The 23,516-nt window shown below is 46.7% G+C and overlaps 1 protein-coding gene across 3 annotated transcripts; it reads right to left on the bottom strand.

Moving 5' to 3' along the window:
- Window positions 1-144: 144 nt before the first annotated feature.
- On the bottom strand, window positions 145-23,516 carry appb (amyloid beta (A4) precursor protein b). Of its 3 annotated transcripts, none has more exons than XM_080839519.1 (17): window positions 23,359-23,516; window positions 18,432-18,599; window positions 17,226-17,355; window positions 16,928-17,040; window positions 15,335-15,531; window positions 13,623-13,930; window positions 11,070-11,240; window positions 8,164-8,297; window positions 6,877-6,951; window positions 5,864-6,022; window positions 5,345-5,473; window positions 4,495-4,594; window positions 3,866-4,069; window positions 3,469-3,522; window positions 3,257-3,348; window positions 2,898-3,044; window positions 145-2,622 (listed from the first exon to the last, which is right to left on the bottom strand). In XM_080839519.1, the coding sequence occupies exons 1-17, from the start codon at window positions 23,416-23,418 to the stop codon at window positions 2,521-2,523; spliced, it is 2,343 nt and encodes a 780-aa protein (XP_080695645.1). In that variant the 5' UTR covers window positions 23,419-23,516; the 3' UTR covers window positions 145-2,520. The 3 variants fall into 3 exon arrangements, with proteins under 3 accessions (XP_080695645.1, XP_080695646.1, XP_080695647.1); XM_080839520.1 differs by having other exon boundaries at window positions 3,275-3,348; XM_080839521.1 differs by lacking the exon at window positions 11,070-11,240.

The raw sequence follows: 23,516 nt of genomic DNA, 5'->3' as shown, positions 1-23,516 counted from the left end.
GCAACAAGTGTTTTTTTGAGAATTGTGTAACACTTAATTCTTGTTTACTTCCCCCACTCTTCTTTCTCTTGCTCACTCACTCACTCACACACACACACACACACACAAATGCTCTTTCTCAGAAGTGACAACAACTCAGTGGAATCTGTATGTACATTCAAAACTTTATTCATGGGATACAGTGTAGAAAGCTTCCCCCCCTCTTTCTAAGCTGATGATTTATACAGACACAGAGGGGAAAAACAGTCACAGAGAGAGAGAAGGAAATATCAGAGGAAAAAAACAGAATGCGATCACCTCCTCCATTTCAGTTTAACCATTGCTAGAACTCAACTCTTTACAAAGGAATACGGACTGAGACCTTTTAAGTGCTTTGTTTGAGTGTGTGCTAGTGTTGTATATAGTGTCGGTCCATGAGGTGTGTCATTAATTGCACTAATGTTTAAAGTCACATTCATTTTGTTAGGAGACCCGGCCCGGCCCCTCAGAATGCACTATGAATCATAACCCACATCATGGCCTCTTGACCAATCCACTTTCCCCCAGTGACTACAGTGATGACTCGGGTTTCACTTCCAGTCAATTCACTCGACCTATCAAACAACTAATGTGAATCCTCGTTCTTAGGTGTGACTAGATATCGGCCATCCAGTAACTACTGCACAATGATCATGCATGTGTTTCTGAGACAACAGAGGCCTGAAACAGGCACCACACACATACCACAAGGCGTGTGTAAGTTGTGTGTCCGGTGTGTGTGTGTGTGTGTGTGAGAATGAGACATTGAAGAGTAAAGGCTGTATTTCAGATTTGCACACTGACTCTCTCGATCAACCTTTGAGCCCACAGCCTACTTCTATTAACCCTCAGGCGAATCCATCAGCACGCCATAACTGCTGACTCGGCACCAGAACAGTGAGCGTGAAAGAGCAAGAAGACATTGAGTAGTCGAGAGGAAAGGAGGAAAAAAGGCTGATTCAGAGGTGTTCTAGACACTATCCCATTCCGTGCTCGTGAATATCACAGACACTGGAAATTCATTTGTTTATTTGTTTTTTTTTCTGAAGTAGAATGCTTGGACATCTTGAGGGAAATGAAATATACAGAGAACCAAAATGGAGGGTTATTACTTTGTTTTTTGGCCTCACTCGGAAACACAATCCCATTTATACTTCAGTAAAACCATTCCCGATCTTTTCCAAACCACATCCCAAGAATCCTTAACGTGGAATGAAAACGTAATAGGGTAACTTGTGCATTCCCTCTCAAGAAAAAACGGCGTGCGCGAGAATAATTTTCTCTCTCAGACGAGAAAAAGAAGCCTCAAACTTAGGATAATATTAAGCTTTCCTTATATATATATTACATTACAGGATATCCAGCCCCCATGCTAGAAGGGGTGTGTAGCACAGTCCTTAAAGAAAATAAACAACAACAAAAACAAATAAACCGAAAAAGCGCAGACCTCATTTTCAAAGCCATGTCTCTGTGATGAGAAAGAAGCAGAGTGGATTTAGGATTTTTTTTTTCTCAGTTTCTCATTTTTTTTTTCTTCTTCATTTTTAAAATCACGTGATCACAAGAGGACACTAAAATGTACAATCCTTCTAAACTCTACGCGGGAGGCGGCGGGGTCCAGGCGAGCTGGTGTGAGCCCTGGGCTGTCTGTCTCCCCGTCAAAAAATCGTCATGCACTACATAGATAAACAGCTAAGGTTTCTGCCTTATTTCAACACATTATTACACACCAAATAAAAAAGAAACATTCATTGCTTATCTCCGTAAGTGTTGCAGTATATATATTTTTGTCTTTTCATTGTTTTTTCTGGAAAAAAAGGAAACCTGGAGTAATTCTCTTGAAATGTGCTGGAGGATGACCTCATCTGGAGGGTGCCTGAGTGAAGTGAGGGGGGTTATGTTCTTTTGGGGGTGGGGGTGGGGTGTGTTGGGGGTGTGTAATAGGGCAGGCCGTGCCCGAACATAGCACAGCTGTCATCTGTGTGGAATGGGTCAGAGATGGAGGCAATGGAGGGGGTGCAGGTGGGGTTGGGGAGACGGAGAAGGGAGGGAAGGATTTGGGGGAAGATAGGAGAACTGAAGATGGCACCCCCCTCTCCCCCACACACCTCCCTTACCCAGAGTGCAGCAAGAGTGGCAGCACTGGGCGCCACAGCACAGCGTGAGGGCACACAGATGGACAGACAGACAGATGGACCTCGGGTGGGTCTTTTCCATTACAATCATCTCTGAATCTGTGCCCAGCGAAGAAAGGCATCTCAGCCTGTCTGTGATTGGGTAAAGCAGTCAGGCGACTATGGTCGCCCGGGGTGGGGTGGGGTGTTGTGACTGGTCAGACGGCTGTGCCGGTGTTGCCCCTGGGCTTTGGAGGGGAGCATGGGGGTTGGGTGGGGTGGGGGGGAGGTGAGGTCTGAGGGGTGCTGGATGGTGCGCTGGAGAGGGATGGAGCTGCTATGAGCGCGTGCGTGCGTTTGAGTGGAAGCTGGGGTAGCTGGGGGGGGTTTAATTCTGCAGCTGCTCAAAGTACTTATAGGTGGGGTTCTCATAGCCATTCTGCTGCATCTTGGTCAGGTGGCGCTCTTCCGGAGTGATGGCGGCATCCACCTGAGAGAGAGAGAGAGAGACAAGGAGAGAAAGAAAGAAAGAAAGAAAAGGCAGAATGAGTCTCTCAGGTGGAGCAGAGATGTCAGGCATCCATGTAAATACAAATACTCACTGTTTGCATAATTTGCATGCTAGACAATTGCCAGGCCAGAAAATCCTGAAGCATCATGCATGTGTGAGAGTGTGTGTGTGTGTGAGAGAGAGAGAGATAGAGAGAGAGAGAGAGAGAGAGAGTGTGTGTGTGAGAAAGAGAGAGAGAGATTCTGCACCCTCACCTCTATGACACCATGGTGGATGGAGGTGTATTGCTTCTTCCTCAGCATGACCAAAGTGATGACGATGACAGTTGCTATGACAACGCCGCCGACCATCAGCCCGATAATGGCACCCTTTTTGGAGCCCACATCTTCAGCGAAGAACACCTGAGAGGGCAGAGGACCAGTCAATCACCTGAACACCAATCACGTTGCTGTATCAAATAGATCACTCACACCTCTAAACAAGCACCTACAGATGACACTGGGGTTGCACAGAACTAGCAGGGGGTGGTGATTAAAACAAACACACAGTACACATGCATTTTTAGTAGAGGAAATGTGTGCGTGGGAAAAAGGGGGATGGAAAGAGGATGGACCAGTTTCTGGTGATGTACTTCATAGCCGGCGCCCTGTCTGTCTTCGGGGTCCATGCGGACCTCAGGCATCTCCTCAGGTCTCAGACCAGACACTGCAGAGAGAAACACACAAAGACACACACACACATTGAAGGACAAAGATATACCTATGCACACTCTCACACCCACAAGGATAGATATAGAGCTGGAATATCACAGCCTCTTATACATACCAGGACGAGTGGGAAGACCTCTATCAGGAATGGGGCGGGCATCAACTGGTTCAACTATAAGAAAATCATGCCAAAACATTTACATGCCTATATTAACCACCAGACCCACTGAAAGCACAGGAGCCAGCACACCTGGAACACCTGCACACACTGTGTGGCCTTCTTGTCTAGTTCTAGTTCTCTTCCTAGTTCTAGTTCTCTAGCTCTAGTTGTTGTGAGAGAAGCAGCTACTGTTTACTGTGGTTCTGGCTGTGATGTAGTTGTCTGTTGTTGGTTATAATTTGGGTTGCGAGTTGTTCCTCAGTGTTGGTGTGTGGTGACTGGTGTGGTTGGTGAAGTGTTTACCGTGGTTCATGGGTGTTGGCTTGGTGAATAGTGTGGTTGGTGAAGTGTTTACCGTGGTTCTCGGTGTTGGCTTGGTTGAAGCTCTCGGGGTGGACGAAGCCCAGGCCGTCCTGCTCGGGGGGCACGGAGTCCAGTGGGGTGGTGCTGTAGGTCTGGGAGGGCATCAGGGCGTCGTTGCCGTAGCTCACGCGCTTCTCCGTCTGCAGAGACGACACCTGCTGGGCCACCTCTGACTGGTCCCTCTGCATCAGCAACGCTATGGGGGGCGAGAGGAGAGAGGGAGGAGGACGGACAGACAGAGACAGAGAGAAAGAGACAGAGAGACAGAGAGAGAGAGAGCGAGAGAGAGAGACAGAGAGACAGATACAGAGACAGATACAGAGACAGAGAGAGAGAAAGAGACAGAGAGACAGAGAGAGAAAGAGAAAGAGAGAGAGACAGCAAGAGAAAGAGCGAGAAAGAGCCAGGAGAGAGAGAGAGAAATAAAGTATGTTCAGAACATCAATTAGTCACATACCAGACACATCTATTGGCCCTGTGCCTTACATTTTCATATCTGTTAATGTCTGCCTACTAATCATGTGACTGTGTGTGTGTGCATTATAATGGATCAAGTGCAAATATGCACAGCCACATTTTTGTGGCGTGCATGTGTGTGTCTGCGTGCGGGCACTCACTCACCCACTTGGTCATGGATGTCATCGGCCACCATGGGCACCTTGTAGAGGAAGCCCAGCGATTGGTTCATGCGCTCCTCAATCACACGGAGGTGGAACAGCACCTAGGACAGAGGGTCAAAAGATGGGGTCAAGCTCGACAATCAAAACTTCTCAAGGCCCCCTGCCAATGACTCAGTTTAACACATTCCCTTCTATCCAATGCAAAATAAGCACATGTCAAACAGCTTGTGCACCGTATCACTTTAATCTACGTTATAATGTATGAAAATGCTTGTCTGGGAATCCCCCGCCCCTTCACTGCATTTCATTTGCTCAGTTAGTCTGGCGAAGTACTAAATGGAGGTCCACTTCAGTCACGTAATTGGACACGCCTTTAACCAATCAGACCAACGATACTATACAACGATACAACGATCGGTAATAAAGCAAACACATATTTTTTCTGTATGAATTGTTCCAGAGCAGGTTTCTGTTCTATTTTCAAAGAAAACTTGCCTTTGAAATCATCCAAGACAGCCGCGAGAGCAGAATATAGTTTTGCTGTGCTTTTCTCTTTGCTTTCGCTTTTGTTACGTAGACGTGGTTATTTTAAATCCGCCAATGGCGCGCCAGGTAGCCAAAAGCCAGTTTGAGATTGGTCCCAGAGATCCTGAGAATGCTGTAGTGAACTCCTGTGCAATCTTTGCCAGACCCACTTCTCAGGCAAAATCAAATTTGCCGGAAGAAGAGGGGCGGGACTTCCCAGACAATGAAAATGCAGCTTTGGTAGAGAAAAGCATTATGAAAGTGCGTGCTTTGAAACATTTCATTTGGCAGGATATGTGACTGGTGCTGGGGGGCTGGGGGGCTACCTGAGGTCGGATCTGGGCTGCTTTCTTGGGGTCCACCATGCGCACGTGCTCAAAGTGCTTCAGAGTGTGCTGCCTGTCCTTCTGCTCAGCACGCACATACTTCTTCAGCAGGGTGAACACCTGACGGGGCTGGAGAGGACACACACACACACACATAAATATATATATATAGAGAGAGAGAGAGAGAGAGAGAAGAAGAGAGAGGCGAGAGAAAGAGAGAGGGGAGTGAAAGTTTGAGACTTCGAGGCTAGGAGGGAGACTGCAGAAGTGGCGTGAGATGAGCCATGATCGTGTGAGTGTGTGTTTACATGCCTGTGTAAACAACAAAGGCTGTGTGTGTGTGTGTGTGTGTGTGTGTGTGTGTGTGTGTGTGTGTACCCTCATGGCGAGGTGAGGTTCCAGATCCATTGTCCTTGTGTTTGTGTGGTTGTGTACACATTATTCAGTATGCATTAGGTATTGCAGTATTGCATTAGGCTCTGTCCCTTAATGGGTCTGGGAGAGTGGGTTGTGCCGTACCCTAGGGGGATCGGCCTGCAGGGCGGTCAGGTAGCTCTCCAGGGCCAGGCGCCGGCGGTCGTTGAGGAGGGCCTCCACCCGGGCCATGTGCGTCTCCACCAGCTGCTGGCGCTCGCTGGCGGCCTCCTGCTCCAGAGCCTCCACCTTCATCTGGAAGCGCTGCAGAGAGAGAGAGAGAGAGAGAGAGAGAGAGAGAGAGCGAGAGAGAGTCAGAGAGAGAGAGAGAGGGAGGGAGGGGGGTTAGAAAAGACAGAGATATACAGTATATATAAACGTATAAACACAAACACACACACACACACACACACACGCACGCACGCACGCACGCACGCACGCACGCACACACAGAGTTAAGTCCATCACGTTATGCAATAGCTGCTCTGACATAATGCATTAGCACGGTCCCCAGACTAATGACGACTGGCCATGATTACTCCAGTACCCAACCCAAGCCAGGTGGGACAAGAGTGACCCGCCCCGACCTTAATCACCACAAATGTCTATCTGAACCCTGAGCGCTGCGCGGTAGCTGGCGGCCGGCAGCACGACTGCCTGTGCTCACGAACTCCACCAACACCGAGAGCAACGCTCAGCCTACTGGAGCTCAACAACAACAACAACAACAACCCAGAGGGCTCCAATGACTCAGCTCTTGACAAGACCAAACACAGGACTGTGTGTGTTTCTGTGTGTGTGAGAAAGAGAGAGAGAGAGAGAGAGAGAGAAAATAAGAACAGAAAGAAAGAGACAGAGACAGATGTCTGTGAGAAAGAGAGAGAGAGAGAGAGAGAGAGAGAGAGAGAGAGAGAAAGAAAATAAGAAAGAAAGAAAGAGACAGAGACAGATGTGTGTGAGAAAGAGAGAGAGAGAGAGAGAAAGAAAATAAGAAAGAAAGAAAGAGACAGAGACAGATGTGTGTGAGAAAGAGAGAGAGAAAGAGAGAGAGAGGAAGAAAATAAGAAAGAAAGAAAAACAGAGAGAAAAAGAAAGAGAGAGAGAGCGCAGTGTGTTACCTGGATGAGGGCCTTTTTGCTAGCACGAGGTAGGCTCTTGGCCTGCCTCTCAGCCTCCTCCCATTCCCTCATCACCTAAAGAGAAGAAAAGGTCAGAAGAAACGGGGTCAGTCCCTCCTCTGCATGGTATACTGTATGCCTTATATCTCATATGCCTATGGCATACACCTCTACAGACATGCTGCTCCTGCGCTCTCCCTAGGTTGGAAGGTTTGCATCACAGTAGAGTAGAAAAAATAGTAAAATGTAAGAGTACAAAATTGGAAAGGATAGACAACATCCTAATTACATTTGATACTACAGTACTAGGCATCAGAAAGACTGAACACACCGTTTCATTGATGAATCCCATCCAGATTATATCCAGGCATGGTTTATCTGCACTGCCTCAACACCTGGCCACATAAATGCCCTCCCTCCCCCCTCCCTTGGTCAAACAGAAATCCGACTGCATCCTGTCCTACTTTCCCTTCAATACAAATGAGTCCTGGCCCTAAATGCAGCCTCCTGTTAGGATGACTAATACCACAGAAATCGTGCTGTTGCGCAGGCACATCCAGGGTTGATCTGAGACACATTAAGCTTAAGCCACCAAGACACACAAAATGTGAATTCTATCAGTGAAGGGAATCTATGCATGTGTGACAGGCACTATTCTGCTCACGGTGGAGCGTTAGCCATCTCCTGCACAGCCACTGGCCACATTTCTATGTTAAGCTGCTGATTTTGCACTGTAAACCTGAACAAGTTCAGAGAACTCAAAACTTTTGATGTAACCGATTACATAAGAAAATTTGAGTACACATATTATTTTTTTTAAGTAAACTTAACTCAAAAATATTATCAAAAACTAATTTTTGAGTTAAGTTTACTTAAAAAAAATAATATATGTACTCAAATTTTCTTATGTAATCGGTTACATCAAAAGTTTTAAGTTCTCTGAACTTGTTCAGGTTTACAGTGTGGGAAAAGGAAACATGGCCTATGTAGTTGTGAAAGATGTTGCATTCACACTTAAAAACGTGAAACTGAAACTGAAGATCTGAAACTCTCTCCCAATGTGTCTTGGACTCCAGTATCTCCAGAGTCTTCAGGGTATTTACACGCGCCTTTCCTCAGACACTTTCACTCCTCCTCTCTGTCCAATATGTAGAAATGGCAGCCCCACCCCTCCTTTGTGTTATTCACTTCTCCTCCCTCCCCCTTCTCCCCTCTACATCTCTCCATCTATCCATCTCTCCCCTCCCTCCCTCCCCCTTCTCCCCTCTCCATCTCTCCCTTTCTCACCTGACTCATTCTCTCGCGGTGTTTGGCCTCCAGGCTCTCCTTGGCCTTCTGGAAGTGGGAGTGTTCGTTCACATCGCCAGGTGCCTCCAGGTAGCGGTCCACGGCGTTGGGGGGGCTGGGGGCCATGGTGGGCACTGGGGAGGTAGGATGGTGTGTGTGTGTGTGTGTGTGTGTGTGTGTGTGTGTGTGTGTGTGTGTGTGTGTGTGTGTGTGTGTGTGTGTGTGTGAGAGAGAGAGAGGATGGGACAGAAACAAAAACCATGCATCATCAACTGGCACGTGAGCATGGTGGTTAGTCTAAGAAGACGGACGGACGGAGAAGAAAGCAGCCACAAGATTGTGACAACACACACGGGCGAGACTGCAGGCTTTTTAATTACTATTTAAAAGAGTGTGTGCATGTGGGTCAGATAGCTTCATACCGAATGTGGGTATTTTGTGTATAAATGTGTTGAGTAAGAATATGTGTCTGCGTATCTGTGCGTGTATATATGTGTGTGTGTGTGTGTGTGTGTGTGTGTGGTCTCTAGCCCGTCTGGGCAGTAGGAGCAGCAGGCACGCTGATGTGGGCTGACGGTGATCAGATAAGGGAGCACAGCCCTGTCGCTATGGAGGCACAACAGCCACACTCTCCCACAGAGACAGAGGCCACTCTGCTTTGTGCTTAACTGAGCGGAAACTACCGCAGGGCCACTGGAACACACACACACACACGTACCACTGCCTGCTGATCCCACCGCTGACTGTGTTTGGACTGTGTCTGCACAGTGTTAGTGTGTGTGCGTGAGTGTGTGTGTGTGTGTGTGTGTGTGTGTGTGTGTGTGTGTGTGTGTGTTTGAGAGAAAGTGACTTAGAAAGAGGAGGACGGAGCCCATGAAACCAGTGAGGAAACACACAAGCACTGCAGAGGTCAGCAGGTTAGTAGCTCAGGTGAACTCGCTGACACCGACGCACCCAGACGCACAAACACAAACATACACACACACACACATTCCTCTACCCACACATATCTCACTTTTACTGTTATTTAGTGTGCTGCAGTTAGGATGAGGGAAGCCTGGCTACATATCACCCAAAGCTCAAAGGTCAGACTGCCTGACTCAGCTGAGTGGAGACGCAGGCACACAAACAGACACACACACACACACACACACACACACACACACACACACACACACACACACACACACACACACACACACACACAATGAAATAATGAGAATGGACAGCTAATTTCTCCAGAGTAGGCTTACTCATCAACTCTGTCACGTTATAGCCTGCAAGGCTTTTTGACAGTGAGCCCAGCAGTACAAATGATGTTTGCTGTTAAATACTTACTATACAATCTAAACAAACAGGTGACCATGACACTGAAAAAGAAAGGGATAGGAAGGAGCTGGAAACCGCGCAGATTCAATATTATACAATACAAATAGCAGGTTGTGTTTTTTAATTAACGATTTGTTGATCGATAAACATGTGCCAGTTTGTATTTGGCGTATCAAATACCTAGGCAGCTTTTTGTTGCCAGTCCGCCCCTGGCGTTTAACATGACGTTATAGGCTATCAAACAAACCCAGAGAGAGGTTGATGTTTCCAATAGATTTTGCAGTCCTCGTAAAAATAGAATCATCTAATTAGATGATCACCATGATGTGTCTGGCGGAGCTCAGACTGAAGCTTCACAGAGAGTGAAACGTGACTGGATAAAATCCCCAATGCTGTCTAATGAGAGTAGGGAGCGGTCAGATTTTGTGACGACATTAATCAATAAAATACAAAAATACAATTACTGTTTATATTTGGTATAAGCGTTATTACCGGAGACAAGTTTTGAATTTATCAGGTTGTTTTTTTGTTATATATATATATATAGCATTATTACTTAAGACAAGTATTGAATTTATCAGGTTTTTCTTTATATGTATACTGTGTATATATATATAAAAAGAAAAAACCTGATCAATTCAAAACTTGTATCCAGTAATAATGCTGTAATAATGCTATATATATATAGTATATGCCTGATATAGCATTATTAGCGGAGACAAGTTTTGAATTCATCAGGTTTATATATATTACTGACACACACACACACACACACACACACACACACTCACACACACACACACACACACACACACTCACACACACACACACACACTCACACACACACACTCACATGCAACAAATATCCCAACACTGATCAATAGCCCCTCAGGCCAGGTGACTACAGTAACTGGCCAAACAGAGCACTAGTGTGGGAAAGAATGACCGGCAGCACAGGATAGTGCCGGATTAGCATCTCTGGTCTCCCAGAGAGATAGTGAGTGAGTGACAGAGAGAGAGAGAGAGAGAGAGAAAAAGAGAAAGGGAGACAGAGAGAGAGAGGAATGACTGAAAGCAAGAGAGATAAGAAGAGACAGCAGTAGACAAGAGGCTGTGCAGCATTTCTGAGAAGAAACAAACATGGCATACCCTTCTTAAAACACCAGGTTAGCACTACGGCTAAGAGAGTGAGAGAGTGTGAGAGAGAGAGAGAGAGTGAGAGAGAGAGAGCACTGTCTGATCCTCAGCTCGCTGTGAGAGAAACAGAGAGAGTCTGAAAGCGTGTTGGCAGCTCCAACGGCAGGTTTGGCACTAAAGATACTTCAAAGAGAAGCGGCCCACTGCAGCAAAGATGGAGACAGACAGACAGCCGGTCCAGCAGCAGGCAAACGCAGCAGATCAGGCGGTTGAAACGGCCGAGTCGACTTAGGAGGCGACGGAGAGACGGCCAGGTTAAAAGAAGAGGACACGCTTGGAGCTCAGAGACAGACAAAGAGAGACAGAGAGAGAGACATGGGTCGTAGACCAAGGGAGAGAAAGAAAGAGAGCAAGCTCCTTCTCCTCTGCCAGGGACTTACGCAGGCTGCTGCTGCAGACGGACAAGCAGTACTCCTCCGACTCAAAGTTGTTGCGGTTGCCGCCGCAGCCCCCGAAGATGAACTGCGCACAGCGGCCCTTCTCTGCCATGAAGTACCAGCGCTGCAGCATGGCCCGACACGGCCCCGTCTCAGCCGGAGCCCAGCACACCTCTGCCACGGGGAGAGACCATTAGGCCAGCCCTTCGTCCCTCACACACACACACATCACATGATCTAATGCTTAAACACGCTACAACCCCTCACACACACACACACTAGCACACCTCTGCCACGGGGAGAGACCATTAGGCCAGCCCTTCTTACCTCACACACACACACATCACATGATCTAATGCTTAAACACGCTACAACCCCTCACACACACACACACTAGCACACCTCTGCCACGGGGAGAGACCATTAGGCCAGCCCTTCTTCCCTCACACACACACACACACACACACACACACACACACACACACACACACACACTAGCACACCTCTGCCACGGGGAGAGACCATTAGGCCAGCCCTTCTTCCCTCACACACACACACATCACATGATCTAATGCTTAAACACGCTACAACCCCTCACACACACACACACTAGCACACCTCTGCCACGGGGAGAGACCATTAGGCCAGCCCTTCGTCCCTCACACACACACACATCACATGATCTAATGCTTAAACACGCTACAACCCCTCACACACACACACACACTAGCACACCTCTGCCACGGGGAGAGACCATTAGGCCAGCCCTTCGTCCCTCACACACACATACATCACATGATCTAATGCTTAAACACGCTACAACCCCTCACACACACACACACGCTAGCACACCTCTGCCACGGGGAGAGACCATTAGGCCAGCCCTTCTTCCCTCACACACACACACATCACATGATCTAATGCTTAAACATGCTACAACCCCTCACACACACACACACTAGCACACCTCTGCCGCGGGGAGAGACCATTAGGCCAGCCCTTCGTCCCTCACACACACACACATCATATGATCTAATGCTTAAACACGCTACAACCCCTCACACACACACACACTAGCACACCTCTGCCGCGGGGAGAGACCATTAGGCCAGCCCTTCGTCCCTCACACACACACACATCATATGATCTAATGCTTAAACACGCTACAACCCCTCACACACACACACACTAGCACACCTCTGCCACGGGGAGAGACCATTAGGCCAGCCCTTCTTCCCTCACACACACATACATCACATGATCTAATGCTTAAACACGCTACAACCCCTCACACACACACACTAGCACACACATACATCACAAGCAACCAGGAGACACCAGACCACCACGTGGCGAATGTGATCTAATGCTAAAACACGCTACAACCCCTCACACACACACACTAGCACACTTCCGCCACGGGGAGACACCTTTATGCCAATACGTGCTAACCTTTCCTTCCTCTCACACAGACACCTACCTACATTGGTCCTGCTAATGAGAATCATTGTGAGCTAATGCTAAAAGCTAATGCTCAAACATGCCCCCCACCCCCCCAACACACACAGCAGCACACCTCTGCTACAAGCACTATGGAGTGGCCAACATTCAGCTAAGGCAAGCATACCAACACCACACCTCTCCACACACACACACACACACACACACACACACACACACACACACACACACAGACCTGCAAAGGTTTGTTCTGTAAGTTGAGGCCCAAAGTGACTTCATTTGCTGCGGGAATTCTCCAAAGCTTGTTTTTGAGTTAAATAAAATCAATCGCAAGTAATGCAGTAATGCAGTAATGCACGATAAGAGAAAATTGCAACCTGCTATTGCAGAAAATCCTTGAATTTAAGCCAATAGCAGCCAATTATGAAAAACAGTAAATGTTACCTAATATGGAGGTATGAGAATATAATCTAATTTTTCTTATGCATTCTGTAATCTTTAAGGTTAACCAAATAGGACACAACTAAACTGATCCCTTATTTAGACTGATAACAGGCTGTGTCTGACAGTCTCTCATCACTCAACCTGCCAAACACAACTCAGAAACAAATCAACACTGGTGTTGGATGATGCCTCATGGATAAAATGGTGGCTAATCTAAATCTAGTGGATTTGCAGAGGATTCTCAAAGCCGAGCAGTGCAAGCACTTTGGCCAATGAACCATTGTTAATTGTTTACATTTTAAAATAATAAAAAAAAGAAAACAAAAAAAGTCTGCTGTACCAAAAACGTACCGATCCGTGACCCCAAAATCGCGGTCCAAACCAAACTGCGGATTTAGTGTAGCGTTAAACCCCTAATGGCCACAGTCATGAGGGCTTTAGGGTCAGCCTTCATCCTACCACATTTCTTTTTTTAAACAGTCCATTGTGCTAACTTACCCACCCAACACCACCAAGTAAGCACCATTAGATGGTATGGTGTAATACGTCAACGCCGCCATTGGGTGCATTTTGCATTTGGGATCACAGTCAGACATTAGGCAAGCAGACACAGGCACCCACACAGTGAGATTATCCCTCCGTTTCACTCACCTCTCACAACTTCCTCGACCGACTCAGTGGTGGTGGTAGTGGTGGTGGTTGTCATGGCGATGTTGGAAGTCTGTTCGCTGGTGTCGCGTTCATCTGTGGCGTCGTCGTCTTCATCATCATCTTCATCCTCGTCCTCCACTCCGTCACCATCCTCATCGTTGTCCCAAGCCTCCTCCTCCTCCTCCTCTTCCTCATCAATGATGTCATCGTCTTCCTCCTCCTCTTCCTCCTCCACCACGGCTGGCTCGGCCTCCTCCTCCTCCTCCTCTTCCTGCTGCTGATCTACAGGCATCTGATCACGAGGCATACTACAGATGGACGTGTGCACACACACACACACACACACACACACACACACACACACACACACACACACACACACACAAACACAAACACATTAATATTGTGTGCACATTTATTATTTATTGGTTTATACATTTATTGGTTTGTGCGTACTCTAAATATGCCTGCATGCATATTCTGCCTGGACTCTGCATGTACACATGTACAAACGTTTCATGTCTGTCTCTGTAAATGTACCCGTTTCACATGAACAGTCATGTACCTGCTGGAAATAATCTTTTCTACATGTTTGCATGTTTGTATGAGTGAGTGTGCGTGTGTGTGCTCACTGTCAATGCATTTGTTGTATAAGCACCTGGTATCAACATGTTCTCTGTATGTGTTTTGAATTTTGTGTATGCTTGTGTATTATCTATCATGGGTTTTTGTATATGTTTGTGTGTTTGAGTGTATGTGATTGAAGGTGTGTTTGTGCATATGTGTGTGCTTGTCTGTTTGTGTGCTTGTCTGTTTGTGTGTGTGTGTAATGAATACCTCTCATGAGTGTACACCTGGGCTACTCCATTGTTTGTGTGTGTGTGTGTGTGTGTGTGTGTGTGTGTGTGTGTGTGTGTGTGTGTGTGTTTGTGTGTGTGTGTACATAAACCTCTCATCAGTGTTGTCTGTCTACTCCTCGGCTCCTCCTATGTGTGCGTGTGTGCATGCATCAGGTGCGTATGTGCATCAGTGTGTATGTGTGTGTGTGTGCGTGTGTGTGCGTGCATCAGGTGCGTATGTGCATCAGTGTGTATGTGTGTGTGTGTGCGTGTGTGTGCGTGCATCAGGTGCGTATGTGCATCAGTGTGTATGTGTGTGCGCGTACCTCTCATCAGTGTGTATGTGTATACATGTGTGTGTGCGTACCTCTCATCAGTGTGTATGTGTATACATGCGTGTGCGCGTACCTCTCATCAGTGTGTATGTGTATACATGCGTGTGTGCGTACCTCTCATCAGTGTGTATGTGTATACATGCGTGTGTGCGTACCTCTCATCAGTGTGTATGTGTATACATGCGTGTGTGCATACCTCTCATCAGTGTGTATGTGTATACATGCGTGTGTGCGTACCTCTCATCAGTGTGTGTGTGTATACATGAGTGCGTGCGTACCTCTGATCAGTGTGTATGTGTATACATGCGTGTGTGCGTACCTCTCATCAGTGTGTGTGTGTATACATGAGTGCGTGCGTACCTCTCATCAGTGTGTATGTGTATACATGCGTGTGTGCGTACCTCTCATCAGTGTGTATGTGTATACATGCGTGTGTGCGTACCTCTCATCAGTGTGTATGTGTATACATGCGTGTGTGCGTACCTCTCATCAGTGTGTATGTGTGTGTGTGTGTGTGCGTGCATGAGTGCGTGCGTACCTCTCATCAGTGTTGTCAGTGTTCTCCTCGGCTCCTCCCCACCACACCACTGAATCAGCATCGTCAGGCTCTTCACTGTCAGAGTTGCGCTGGGACTCCACCGGGCAGCACACAAACTCCACGCCGCGGAAACGGTCAATGCCACATGGCAACAGCATCCCGTAGTCATGGAGATTCATGGAACGGTCCCCGCAGGACTGCATGGTGAAGGGGGGGGATAAGGGAAGGCGAGAGAGTTGAGTCATGACAGGCAGAAGGTGACAGACAAAGGTTGCCTAGCTACGGGAGCTTTCTGGGTGAAGCAGCCTGTGTGCTGCTAGCAGGCTGTTCACAGAACATACTGCACATACATGCGGACCTCCTGTAATATTCATAACTATGCATACTGCAACATACTGGAACATATTTACATCTGCGGTCAACAAGTTTAATATACAACATGTATTCACATCATGTTAATGTTAATGTCTCAATGTCATGTATTACGCACCATGTCGATGCCTGCATGCATCTCCTCTTTGATGCGGTCACATGCAAAACCTTGTTTTATTAGTTTTGATTATTTCTACCCTTGAATCAAAGGCTTAACATACTCTGTGTGTGTGTGTGTGTGTGTGTGTGTGTGTGTGTGTGTGTGTGTGTGTGTGTGTAAACATCTTGAACTGACAGTGATGATAAACTATCATATGAGCGCCATTGTCTGTACCGTCCCATTACATCGTGAAAACATGATATTAAAACATATTTTACCTGCGTACTGTTAAATAGACCTTGAAGTCAACCAGATGGTGCCTTCCCATACAATTTGCATGATAGCCATGTTGACAATTCAGTTACAACAGTAATAGCACTACACTATTAATAATACGTGCGCAACAACTCCTGACTGCAGTGATCCAGTGGACCGTTTAGCCTACTGGCATCACTGGCAGTTCCTCTTGATGTCATCAATTTGTTAATTACAAATATCATGCGTATGTACGCAAATATCTTTTCATAAATACTGTTATATGTGCGATTAAATATACAGTATATATACATATATATACACACGATTATAATGTGTATGCACCTTTGATAGGTGTCTTGTGTCTCGCATGGCTTGTGTGCAACCAGACACCATAACTGTCTGTAGATTTAATTTCTGAAGGTGTAACTGTATCATTCAGCACAATTGCACGATGGATGATTCTCAGAGAGTTCTAAGTACAGATATGTGATACCTTGAGTAATGATGCTTTTATTGGACTACAATAGCAGGGGAGGAACTGTACTGCCCTGGTTGTATGTGCAGTATGAGACACAGCTGTTGGAGCTAACTGCTTTCATCTCCCTTTCACATCATATATGCTAGAGGCAATATGTAAATTGTGTAGAAAGTGTAAGTGATTGCATCTGTAGCTGTGTGTGTGTGTGTGTGTGTGTGTGTGTGTGTGTGTGTGTGTATGGTGTGTGTGTGCGTGTGTGTGTCTGTATGGTGTGTGTGTGGGTGTGTTTGTGTGTGTGTCTGTATGGTGTGTGTGTGTGTGTGTGTGTGTGTGCGCGTGCGTGTGTGCGTGCGCACGCATGTTGCAGTCACACTTGTTCTCTCACCTCCTTGGCCACGGTGTGCCAGTGCAGATGGCTCTCACACATGTCCATACGCTCCTGGTGCAGGAACTTGCACATATCCGGGACCAGGAGGGCATCGCTTACAAACTCTCCAGCTGAGAGGAACACACACATACACACCCACACCCACGTACAAATGTTAATTAAATGCACTGATGAAGAAACAGCATCCATATGTTGAAATCCACAGCCTAACACACACACACAAACACAAAATACAAACATAACGCCTTAACCAGTAGCTATTATGTGTGTTTGAGTGACACATCCACATACGCACCAAGGCAGCGGTAGGGCACCACAATAAGCACATGGCTGCGGCACTGTCTGCGCCCGTTCTTGCACCAGTTGGCAATGCTGGCCGGCTGGTTGGCCTCCACTACGTTGGTGATCTGCAGCTCGGGGTACATCTGATGGCGGCGGGCGGGGTGGGGTGGGGTGGGGAGAGAGAAAGAGCAAGTTCCTTATGAGAACTCTTGTCGGAGCAGCGCTCCGGCATAGGGAGCACATTGATATATGCTAAATCCAACTCAATGTCAATGTTATTTATTTATATATTTCTCCATCAACAGGAAACATTGTGTCACGGCACTGTGCAAACCCCAAGGTGTCAAATCCCCAAGGGTGCAAGAGGAAAGAAAGCTGCATCCCCTCACTGGTTTTAGTAATACTGCTTTGCCTGGTCTGAAGTGCTAATACTGGGGAGGCCTTCATCTCCTAACCTGAAGATGCTAATATTGGGGAAGAGTTCATCTCCTCACCTGGACGTCTAATGGATGCTAAGCCCAACTCAATGTCAATGTTATTTATTTATATATTGCCATCAACAGGAAACATTGTGTCACAGCACTGTGCAAACCCCAAGGTGTCAAATCCCCAAGGGTGCAAGAGGAAAGAAAGCTGCATCCCCTCACTGGTTTTAGTAATACTGCTTTGCCTGGTCTGAAGTGCTAATACTGGGGAGGCCTTCATCTCCTAACCTGAAGATTCTAATACTGGGGAGGACTTCATCTCCTCACCTGAAGATTCTAATACTGGGAAGGACTTCATCTCCTCACCTGGACGTCCCACCTCTGACTATGACTCGACACAAATTCCTGTCTACAGTACTGCTGCTGCTGCTCATGCGGCCCCACCCCACCCCTCCTGTCTTAAGTACCGCTGCTGCTCATTCTTCCCCACCCCAACCCTCCTCTCCTCCCTTCTTTCTTTACCTCCTTCCACTTATCACTCCTTCTCTTGAGACTCTAGCCTTTAGTGAGGCGGAATTTGAGAATCCAATTATTTCCCCTCCCATCCATCTTTTGGTTGCGTTCTCTCATACTCACAGCTCTTCGAGTCCTCTCCCTCTCCCTCCCCCTCCCTTTCTCTGTATCTCTGTATCTCTCTATCTCTCTATCTCTCTATCTCTCTATCTCTCTATCTCTCTATCTCTCTCTCTCTCCCCCTCCCCCTCTCCCTCTCCCTCTCTCTCTATCTCTCTCACCTCCTGGCAGTACTGCAGGATGCCCTCTTTGGTGCCGATGCAGCTCTTGGTGCCACTGGGGTCGGGCTCCCATTTGCCGGTCTGGATGTTGATGTGCATGTTGAGCTTCCCACAGAACATGGCCACCTGGGGCTCTGCCAGCAAACCCACAGACTCATCCGATGGCACCTGCAAAAGAGAGAGTGGGAGATGGATAGACAGAAGAGAGAGAAAGAGTGAGAGAGAGAAAGAAAGGGAGGAGGACAGGCATGAGGAAAGGCATGAGCAGATAAGAGTATTTGTGTTTGTGGTCACTGTATGTGTGGGGATGTGTTATATTGTCAATACAAGCCACTGCCAAGACATAGCAAAACACACCAGGTGCATCCTGGCGCACACATTTTACTTAGTGCATCCACTAGCAGAGACAGATCGGAGACCATAAAATCCTTGAAACCAGTACCATCATGCACAATCGAACAATCATTTACTGTGACACTCCGCCATGAAGAATCATTGTTCTTGCTGGCTGCCGGCATCCATTATTGGTGCGTGAGTGGAGTGCAGATGTACTGTACACAAAGAAACATATCAGGTCCTATTTTCATTGATGGGCACAAGGAAAGAAACAAGCAATGAGCAAAGTCTGCCGTGCAAAATAATGTTGCTAATTAAATACCATGAGCACGATCATTCATGCAAACATGGGTGGGTCAGGGCAATGCTCCCACACGATAGCTTTAGTTCATGCGTGACAGCCTTTGCCCGTTGCTGGTCAGTGAAATTAGGGCCCAATGTCTTCATGGAAAAACAACCAGCTTACATTTATAATGACGGCTTGACAGCTCAGCAACTGGAACAAATCACCTTCAAAGCCAAACAGGCAGCAGGAGAGAGGACCAACTTTGTGTTTGTCTGTGTGTGTGTGTGTGCTAAAAGTAACACCTTCAGTGGTTATAAAATATTATTGCATGTGTAGCGATTTTATGTAACTTGTAATTGTTCCAAGTAATGTCCTTCTTCAAAATAATAAGATCGGCCAAAGCAAAGGGCTTGATATCCCCTCTGTAATTTAAAATCCACCTGAACGCAGGCCAACTCTAACAGAGGACTACAGCAGACACTTTCACAAATGAGAACCTTCCAGCACGTACACATGAAAAAAAGGACATTTTTCAAAATGTAGGCCTACGCAGCTTTTTTGGGAAAACAAAAGACATGACTACCACAATGCTCATTTAGGCCAGCTAAGGAGTGAGCACAAAGCACTCCCATTTACCGGAAAACACCTGAGTTTGATCCAAAAAGGGATCCAAAAATGGCAATAAAAAAAATCCACAAAAACCCCCCACCTCAAGCCCATATTTGAAGCTGTATATAAAATGTGGGGCACACAACAAGCCCCATCACATTTGTATATTGCCTTCGAATACAGATTGCAGAGTCCAGGTCTAATCTGCTGGTGAGGTCAGAACTAGAGTTATGTAAGGTGTAATGTACAAGAGCGCTGCTCTTTCCAGCTCTGATTGAAAAGCCTTAAACATAGCTTTAATCTGCTCTGGTGCAAGGAGAACGGAGAAAAGGATATTAAAAAGAGAAAGGGAGGGAGGGAGGGAGGGAAAAAGGGAGGGAGGGGGTAACAGAGTATATGAAGGAACAAAAGGAAAGGCAGAGGGGCAACAAGAGACCTTCACAATGTGCTTGTCACCGAGACAAAATAATGATGACTGAAGTTAGAGAGAGTTGCAGCACAAATAAGAGTTAACAAGTGACAGTGAGAGAGGGGGGGGAGAGAGGGAAAGTAAGAGGTAAGAGAGAGAGAGAGAGAGAGAGAGAGAGAGAGAGAGAGAGAGAGAGAGAGAGAGAGAGAGAGAGAGAGATCACTGGTGGACGATTCTTGCACTGTGTGACCTGGACCTGACCGGAACAGGCACAAAGGAATCAGCCGTCTAAAGCGATCGCTGCTCCCCCCCGCCCGCACCGCCGGGGGGTTTTGTGGGATTGTTGTTTGTCCTCCTCTTTTGTGTTCTGTGACACAAACAGAGGAAGCTGTGGCGTCAGGCACGCACCGCTCTGAAAACAAGGTGGACACAAATAACAGCGGTAGCTCGGTACGTCCCATTACAGTCCCTCAGAGACTCCTGCAGTGGTGGTGGCTAATCTACAACCTTGAGACGTTGCAGCTGAGATGACTAACAGTACTTCCCTTCAGCAGGAACACTGCTGCCCTTAGTGTGAAGAGACACAAAGGCATAAACACGCAGCTACTGTCCCTGACCAAGGACTGCCACGGCTGTCTAGGAATAACACACAATCTACTGCTGAGGTCGACGGGCAGTCTCTGCCCTCACACCACCACACAGCCTCCTGATCCCCGTCTCTGGGAGCTGAAACATGGGCTTGCACGCATGAATACTCTGGTGTTTATATGTTTGACATCATCCTGGGAGATAGGGACGAGTGACTTGGCCTCTAGGGTGATGCACTCTAGCTGGCCTTAGGGGATAAATGACAGTGGATGTAGGGGGTGGGGTGAGAGTGTATGTTAGTGGGTATTTCTATGGAGATCATCAATCCTGCAGGAGAGGCAACTGCATTCTGAAGTCCTCCACCTTGACACAAAAAAAAAATGGTCTCCAGAGGGAGGTTGTGTGTGACGGCAAGCAGGCTTGTCAGCGTACCCTGAAGCGAGAAGCATGCAGAGAGCAGACGCTACCCTGCAAATAGGAAAATGCACATTCTGTGCGTCCTCCTGTCCAAGCTGCCAGTGCCACCCCTCATCTGCACACAGGCTACGTCTGCAAAAAAAAAAAAACCTTCAAGGTTACCGGCTAAGATGAGATATGTGCTCTGCCGGTCACTTATTACACAACTGGAAGTCATGGACTGCCAGTAGGCCTTCCTGCGGTACAACCATAGGGGTTTGCCGTCTCCTGTAGTCTAATTAGATTTACCTGAGTGCACACTGGTAAATGAGCTGCTCCTATAGAAGGCCTCATCTATGGTGAGGTGAGAGTTTGTACGACACATCATTAAACATATAAATAAATAAATAAATAAAATATTAGGTAAAAAAAGCAAGCCCGGTGTAGCCAAAAGTTTAAACCATCAAACTTGCACAAGCATTTTGCTGTGCACTGCGTACCTCTCCAAGCCTTCTATAGCGTGCTGTGTTTCTAAAAGCTTGGTGTAGCACTGCGTTAGGATAACATTGGTTTTGGGTGTGGATGCACAGCATTGACGGATGAAAGGTGTTTTTATTTTGAAACTGCAGTTCTGTAAATGAAAAAGATCAACTATAACAGTCCACTTCACTTCCCTTAGACACGAATGTTACCAAAAAGGTGTTTGCATCCAAACTTCACAGTAAGACATGTACCACGTCCGAATGTCTGAACATGTCATTATCATAACCTACATATCGTTGCCACCGGTAAGTTATTCATAATAGCTAAATCATCATGGATAATGGACCTCTGGTACGCACCACTCTCCATTGGCACTTGTTGGTATTGTGATTCTGCAGAAACCCTAAATAGGATAAGGCCTGCCTTGAAAATGCTGGGACGCAAGATTGCACTTGCACCATGACAGCAGAATGTACAATTTGCTAATATATTGCAATACGTATCTTTCAATCTAGCATCTGCGCAACACCTTTGCGCTTATAACCACTGTCAAGCGTGAGATGAGAGGGTTCATGGCACTGTTTCATATTGCGTTACTGCAACTCCGCAGTTAACCGACGCCATCTTGCCTCTGTCAAGCAACATCTCCATCTGTGCACAGCTCATACCAGTCTGACGGGGCCTGGGGCGCTGCTCCCTCGATCTATTCAGGAGGGTAACCAACTTCTGGCATCACATTTATTTTACTTTATTTAATTCGAAAACGTTTGTGACTGTCATGAACAACGCAGAAGCTCCACTGACCAACACTTGCCCATTGGTAAAGAAAAAAATGACCTTCTAAAAATTGTAGCTTTAAAAAAATAATAATAATAATTGCATTATACACAGTCTGGCCATTGGCCTGTCAAAAACTTCAAACCTAACGCTGATTGATAGACTTATGGTGCAATGAATGTTATCCAAGGGGGTAACCTAAGCTATTCCACCCTGACATCACAGGAATGGATGTTTACTTGCCACTTTCTGAACAGTGGGCTTTCAATCGGTATTTTACCGTGTTCTTAATTACTTCACGTTATCAGTCGATCTGATCTTATCAAAACCAGGACAAATCCACTTTCGAAATCGGTTCCGTCTACCAGAAAACACGTCGGCTATACAACACGCCCCGTGCAAAGAACCAGATCAGCATTTCCATCAATCGCGAGTTAACGCACTAGAAATGCGGTTCAGCACCACCCTAAAAGCGTCCGATATTGTACGCCTATACTATGAAGAGAAAATGCCAAATGATAATGACCTTTTCGAGGAAGCTATGGGATCATAACATTCCAGCTATCCGTGCATAGATGAACGCCCTGACTGCCTCAGAATACCATTTCCTGATGGATACACTACATACCGGTGGTCATAGCTTGTAAATAAAAATAAAATAAAACACTTCGTGACACTACAGAAACTTAAAATAGATTTAGGTTTTATCATGTATGTCCAATACCCCTGCCCCCGCAAAACAGCACCAAGCACGGGCAGTTTTTCCCCCAGATCAGAGCTTTTTGGGCTGCTCAGAAAACAAATCTTAGTAGAACTCCCAAATATCAAGTCAATATTAACCAGATAATATGTCACAAAACGCACCAATAACTTCAACATTTTCACATTGTCTGATTGTGTTAACAGTCGGTGTCATTCCATCCTCTGTCGAACTGTGATTTTTTTTCTCGGTCTCTCCGTCACAGTATGCTGCTAACGTTAGTTCAAGGAGAGGGAAATGGCTGCTGCTGCTTCGGTCGATATGAGAAAGCCGTTTTTCTTACCTCGATGGCAAGCGTCAAGGTCGCTACCATCAACAGCAGAAGTGCCGTGTGGTCGCCCATGTCTTATTTCCTGTGGCAACACGTCCACTGCGGAGTGAGTTGGGTTTTATTATGTGGTTCCGCTGGTTTGTCTTCCGTTCCTCTTAGGTGCGAATGCC

The sequence above is a fragment of the Sprattus sprattus genome (assembly GCF_963457725.1).
Source record: "Sprattus sprattus genome assembly, chromosome: 5".
Classification (NCBI taxonomy): Eukaryota; Metazoa; Chordata; class Actinopteri; order Clupeiformes; family Clupeidae; genus Sprattus; species Sprattus sprattus.
Note: the sequence above shows the minus strand (reverse complement) of the source record. Positions and strands in the feature narration are given on the sequence as shown.